This window comes from Spinacia oleracea, chromosome 1, assembly GCF_020520425.1.
Source record: "Spinacia oleracea cultivar Varoflay chromosome 1, BTI_SOV_V1, whole genome shotgun sequence".
NCBI classification, from domain to species: domain Eukaryota; kingdom Viridiplantae; phylum Streptophyta; class Magnoliopsida; order Caryophyllales; family Amaranthaceae; genus Spinacia; species Spinacia oleracea.
Genome location: NC_079487.1, coordinates 47,422,340 through 47,428,434, shown reverse-complemented (window position 1 = coordinate 47,428,434; position 6,095 = coordinate 47,422,340). Strand labels below are relative to the sequence as shown.

The 6,095-nt window shown below is 40.1% G+C and overlaps 1 protein-coding gene across 1 annotated transcript; it reads right to left on the bottom strand.

Moving 5' to 3' along the window:
- Positions 1–1,071: 1,071 nt before the first annotated feature.
- Positions 1,072–1,956, bottom strand: LOC130464179 (GDSL esterase/lipase At3g53100-like). Its single transcript, XM_056833636.1, has 3 exons — positions 1,933–1,956; positions 1,700–1,798; positions 1,072–1,323 (listed from the first exon to the last, which is right to left on the bottom strand). The coding sequence occupies exons 1-3, from the start codon at positions 1,954–1,956 to the stop codon at positions 1,072–1,074; spliced, it is 375 nt and encodes a 124-aa protein (XP_056689614.1).
- Between the last annotated feature and the right edge of the window lie 4,139 nt (positions 1,957–6,095).

Here is a 6,095-nt window from a genome sequence, read left to right as displayed (position 1 = left end):
AGAAATTACTCAAGAGGCAATGGACCAACAGCTGCTTGCAGGGTCAGGGCAGCAAATAATTGTCATTGCATTATTGTGAAGTGACAAGAGAGGGAGACATAAAAACTTATTGAAAACAACTGGGAAACAAGTGCTGATTACCACTAAAAGGTCCTCTTTCGAAGTTTCAGCAGGCTCAATAACACGACTTTTGTCCACAAAAAAAATAATTAAAGAACAAACCCTAATTCTGAAAAAAAAATGAAGAGGGACAGGGAAGAAATTTACCCGCCGCGGCGAAGATTGACGGAGAATAGGGTGGACTTCACCTGCCGAGGAAAGTAGGTAATTTTTCCGAGCAAAAGATGCGCTAGTTAAGCTAATACAATTTCCATAGCATAGACTAGATTTAACAAGCTGAAGCTCCTTTACATCCATAGAAAGTGAAAGAGATTGGACCACAGACTGCAAGTCACTCTCATACTGATCCACCGAGCGCTTAAAGAACTTCACAATGACAACGAGCAAATATAAATCTCTCATTCACAGATATACAGAAGAACTCATAGAGTAGGTACAAGAAAAGGCAGGGCAATATCTTATGTGATAGGCATCAAATCACAAAAGCTATATCAATAGAGTAAAAAATGAACCAAATTGAATACTAATAGTATAATACCATCACAAATCAGACTTTTTTTCCCTCAATTTATTAACAATTCATTTTGTTTGTAGCTTTGCTTAGAATTCGAAATGAGTGATAATCTGGATGGGGTTGAAGAAGATGATGTTGTGATGTTTGGAAGGAGCAGGGGCAATTCAAGAAGACAGAGTTTGGTTATTGATGAAGAAGAAGATGATGAAGTTGAGGGAGGTGTAGTTGTTGTAGGAGAGCAGAGTATTATCAGCAGCCATTAAATAATGATAACTAACAGTAACAGTGCTTCAGAGTTAGACAAACAGATGGATATGGCCTGGACAAAGTTAGAGAAGTGGACAAACAGATGGATATGGCCTGGACAAAGTTAGAGAAGTGGATTTAAAATTCCTTATCTAATTTCAGTATGCATTTAAATTGTGAAATGAGGAGATTTAGGAGAGAGAGAGAGACTTGGACAAAGTTAGAGAAGGATGTCTAAGAAGATCAGCAAACTGATCAGGTGTATAATGTATGTAGATATAAGTATTGATGTAGTAATTCTGAAGATAATCACTATTTCCAGCACTGAGAAGATGAATTCCAGCTGAGAACATCCCTTTTGCTTTCTCAATCCCCACCAATTTTGTCACCTTACACTGGTACTCCTTGTAGTACCCCAAATGTTGCGTAAGAGATACCGCCCTCTGTGGTTGCAAACCCAACAAAGTCAGTCTTCAACATTAAAGTTAAGTTTTATGAGTTAACAAGGTTTTGCATGGAAAGATTGAAACTTTACATATAAGCTGGCTGTTCTCTCGGCGTAACCCGAACCAGTAGACGCAAAGTTGGTGCCAATGAGTAATCGTAGACTTCCAGGCACAGAAATCGATTATTTTGCGAATGGTTTTTGGGGAACTCTACCTTTTCTTATCCCGTACAAGGCTACAAGCAAGAGGCTAGCTGGAACCATAGCAGAATAGGATTTGACTAGGGAGCGCTAACTCAAAATCTAAAAGAACAGACAGATCTGATTGTAACTAGGCGAAAGAGAGTAAATGTAAATGTAATACTTCATAAGACCAACTCAAAATAATAAGTACCAGTAACAAATTCAGGAGGCTGAAGATTAAGTCGCAAAATAAGCCTTGCAACTGCTGATGTCAACAGCAAAATAGAAGCCTGCATTTTCAAAAAATCACAAAATAAGAAACTGCTCAAACTCCTGCATGTTCAATTGGTATCAAAATTATAAAACATCAGTTAAGTGTCAGCGTATTACCATGAAGTCAATGAATTTAATCCAAAAGGGTTACAGATATTCCAGCAAGCATTTTCATTGACTTTACAATTAAATTATCAGATAATACAAACAAAAGAAAAACCAAAAAGGTGAGTAGAAAAGAAGAGTTCCAAAATCAAAGCTTCAAATTTACTTCAAATTGCATTCAAATTACATACCAACTTGTAATTTATCTATAATTCCTAAATAATGCCAAAAATTGAACTTTTCAATTACCAAAGATACAGAAATTATGACTTCCTATGAGCTGGCCTCAGACTTTCAAACGAGGAAAAGGAGAAACTTCATGAAGATAATTAGATATATCAATATCTTAATGCAGTTGGTAAATCCAGACAAGCACGATGATAGATCCCTGCAGGCAGTACGATCTTCACAAATTAAGTGCAAAGAACGAATTGAACAACTAGCCAAAAAAACAAACAAAAAAAAAAACAGAATTGTACAAACCCTAATTCTAAAAAAGAAAATAAAAAGGGGACAGGAAGAAAATTACTTTTGTGGCGAGGAGTGACGGCCGAGCAAGCACCGGAGAACAGACCGTTCTTTCTTAGAACCACCGGCCGAGCTAGCTGAGTTTTCAGTGACTATGTCAGTCGTGGTTCAGCGCGGAGAACGTATAGGACGCTACGGGGGCGAGGAGGCGAGAAAAGAAACTCATTGGCGAGGAGAGTGACGGCGGATCCGAGCAAGATGAGTTCGACGACGACGCAGGACCGAGCAAGCTCTGAGTTCGTCGGCGACGCAAGGAATTGAAAATTGAGGGAAGGAGCTTGGAGTTGAGCGCGGGGAACTCTAAAATTTTGAGATAGATATTTTAGTTAAATGAATTAAATTATTCAACAATAATATTATTGCAGCAAACAAATTTTGTTACACGGACTTGTTGCAGGGTACAATTGTTAGGTTATGATACATATGATATTACATAAATCATGCGGAAACAACCATTAACCCAGGATTACATATTATTTACACATAATCATATAGCATAATTTAGATGCATACTCTTTGTTGCGTGCCCTCCCTAGCTGCGCCCGAACCGAGCAAGAACAAGTCTTTAGGACTCCAAGTGTCGTCCCTCCGTAGATAGTCCACAGCACGTCTGGATCCGCCTTAAGATTGACCAACTAGAATCGCCCTTAAGGTACTAGAATTTTCGGCACTTTTGAGCAAGATGTGTGGCTGAATTTTTCTCTCAAAAACTCACTTTGAATACTTTGAAAACTCGTTATAAATTGTGAACCCAGGCCACATATTTATAGGGTTATGGAAAGGGAATTGGAATCCTATTCAGATACAAATTAATTAAACCTAGAATCCTACAAGAACTCTAATTTAATTAATTTATCAAATAGAATTAGGAATTTAATCATTAACCGAACTCTGCACGTTTTAGGAAACGTGCACGAACACAAACACTTACGCACACACACACGGCAGCCTCGATGGGCCGCCCATGCGTGCGTGCGAGCAGCAGCCCACGCAGCGAGGCCTGCGCGAGCCACAAGCCCACGCAAGCACCCGCGCGCGCTGCGCGCGCTGTGCGCGCTGCCACGGCCTGCTGGGCCTGGCCTTGCGCTGGGCCTGGCGTGGCTGTTTGTGTGGCGCGCTTGGCTTGCTGGGCGATGGCCTGGCTTCGTGCTGGGCCCTCGTCCGGCAGGCCTCGTCCGATGCTTATTCGTACGATACGCTTCCGATTAAATTTCCGATTCCGGAATTCATTTCCGATACGAACAATATTTAACATTTCCGATTCCGGAATTAATTTCCGTTTCGAACAAATATTTAATATTTCCGTTTCCGGAATTATTTTCCGATTCCGGTAATATTTCCGATTCTGACAATATTTCCGTTTCCGGCAATATTTCCGATTCTGGTAATATTTCCATTTCCGATAATATTTTCCGATACGTACCATGTTTCCGTTTCCGGCAACATCTACGACTTGGATAATATTTATATTTCCGATACGATCCATATTTCCGTTTTCGGTAATATCATCGTTTCCGGAGTATTCATTTCTTGCCTGTGACGATCTCAGCTCCCACTGAAACCAAGATCCGTCGATTCCGAATATCCATAGATAGAGTATTTAATGCCATTAAATACTTGATCCGTTTACGTACTATTTGTGTGACCCTACGGGTTCAGTCAAGAGTAAGTTGTGGATTAATATCATTAATTCCACTTGAACTGAAGCGGCCTCTAGCTAGGCATTCAGCTCACTTGATCTCACTGAATTATTAACTTGTTAATTAATACTGAACCGCATTTATTAGACTTATCATAGAATGCATACTTGGACCAAGGGCATTATTTCCTTCAGTCTCCCACTTGTCCTTAGGGACAAGTGTGCATTTCCTAATTCCTTTGTCGCTCGATGCTTGCTCTTGAACATAAGGTAAGAGTTGTCATCCTTATTATGTCCAGAGGTGTTCCTCGGTTTCAGAGTTCAACTGATCAAATAAACAGATAATCATAGCCTATGATTCATCCGAGCACGGCCATGCATTTCACAGTTTCTAGCTCTCCGAGTGGCCTTGTACAACTTTTAAGCATCTCATCCCGATTTATGGGAGGACAATCCCAATCTTGCGATCTTGAGATTAGACTTCGTTTGATAGGTGATTACCTGAGCGTTGCCTTTATAGCCTCCTTTTACGGTGCGACGGTTGGTCAACGTCAAAGCAACCAGTTCTCAAACAAGTAATCTCAAATCACTCAGGTATTGAGGATTTAGTGTCTAATAATTTAATGAAATTTACTTATGACAGACTTTCATCTCTTACAGTAAAGTTTCATAGGTCTTGTCCGATACTAGTCTTCCCAAAGTAAGTATCTATGCAAATGATTATGACATTGCCATGTCCACATAGTTCAAGAAACAGAACTACTAGTCATCTTGCATTCTAATCGTCTAACGTTTTCTATGCGTCCAATTTTATAGAAAACTCCGACTAGTGACCATTTTCAACCTTTGACATTCAAGTTCACTTGATAGACATTTCTTAGTCACAGGACTGGTCCTGACAGTCTATCTTGAATATATCGTCAAATTGAAGGGACTCATCATTTAATAAACCACAAATTAAATGGAAAAATGAATTCTTTTCATTTATTGTGAATGATTAACCAATAATGTTTTACAAAGATTTAAACTCTAAAACTTTAAAACATTAAACAGAGACATCAAAGCCATTCTCCAATATGCTTGATTCCCATAGCTGCAGTGTGCGAGTTGTGCTTCGCCTGCGGCAGAGGTTTAGTTAATGGATCTGATATGTTGTCATCAGTTCCAATTTTGCTTATCTCGACTTCTTTTCTTTCAACGAACTCTCGTAGAAGGTGAAATCTACGAAGTACATGCTTGACTCTCTGGTGGTGTCTAGGCTCTTTTGCCTGTGCAATAGCTCCGTTATTGTCACAATACAGGGCTATTGGTCCTTTAATGGAGGGGACTACACCAAGTTCACCTATGAACTTCCTTAGCCATATAGCTTCCTTTGCTGCTTCATGTGCAGCAATGTACTCCGCTTCAGTTGTAGAATCCGCAATGGTGCTTTGCTTAGCACTTTTCCAGCTTACTGCTCCTCCGTTGAGGCAGAAGACAAACCCAGACTGTGATCTGAAATCATCTTTGTCGGTTTGGAAACTTGCGTCCGTATAGCCTTTAACAATTCATTCATCATCTCCACCATAGACCAGGAAGTCATCTTTGTGCCTTTTCAGGTACTTCAGAATGTTCTTGGCAGCAGTCCAATGCGCCTCTCCTGGGTCTGACTGGTATCTGCTCGTAGCACTGAGTGCGTACGCAACATCCGGGCTTGTACATATCATAGCATACATTATTGAACCAATTAATGATGCATATGGAATCCCATTCATTCGTCTACGCTCATCAAGTGTTTTTGGGCACTGAGTCTTGCTTAGAGTCATTCCATGAGACATGGGTAGGTAGCCTCGCTTGGAGTCCGCCATCTTGAACCTATCAAGCACCTTATTGATATAAGTGCTTTGACTAAGTCCAATCATCCTTTTAGATCTATCTCTGTAAATCTTGATGCCCAATATGTACTGTGCTTCTCCTAGATCCTTCATCGAAAAACATTTCCCAAGCCAAATCTTGACAGAGTTCAACATAGGAATGTCATTTCCGATAAGTAATATGTCGTC

Bases quoted from the DNA above. Each gene is read 5' to 3' on its own strand.
- LOC130464179 (XM_056833636.1), bottom strand. From the start codon at position 1,956: ATGAAAATGCTTGCTGGAATATCT. The intron at 1,799-1,932 runs GTAACCCTTTTG...TTGAAAATGCAG, and splicing joins AAATGCTTGCTGGAATATCT to GCTTCTATTTTGCTGTTGAC. The intron at 1,324-1,699 runs GTCTTATGAAGT...TTGCAACCACAG, and splicing joins GTACTTATTATTTTGAGTTG to AGGGCGGTATCTCTTACGCA.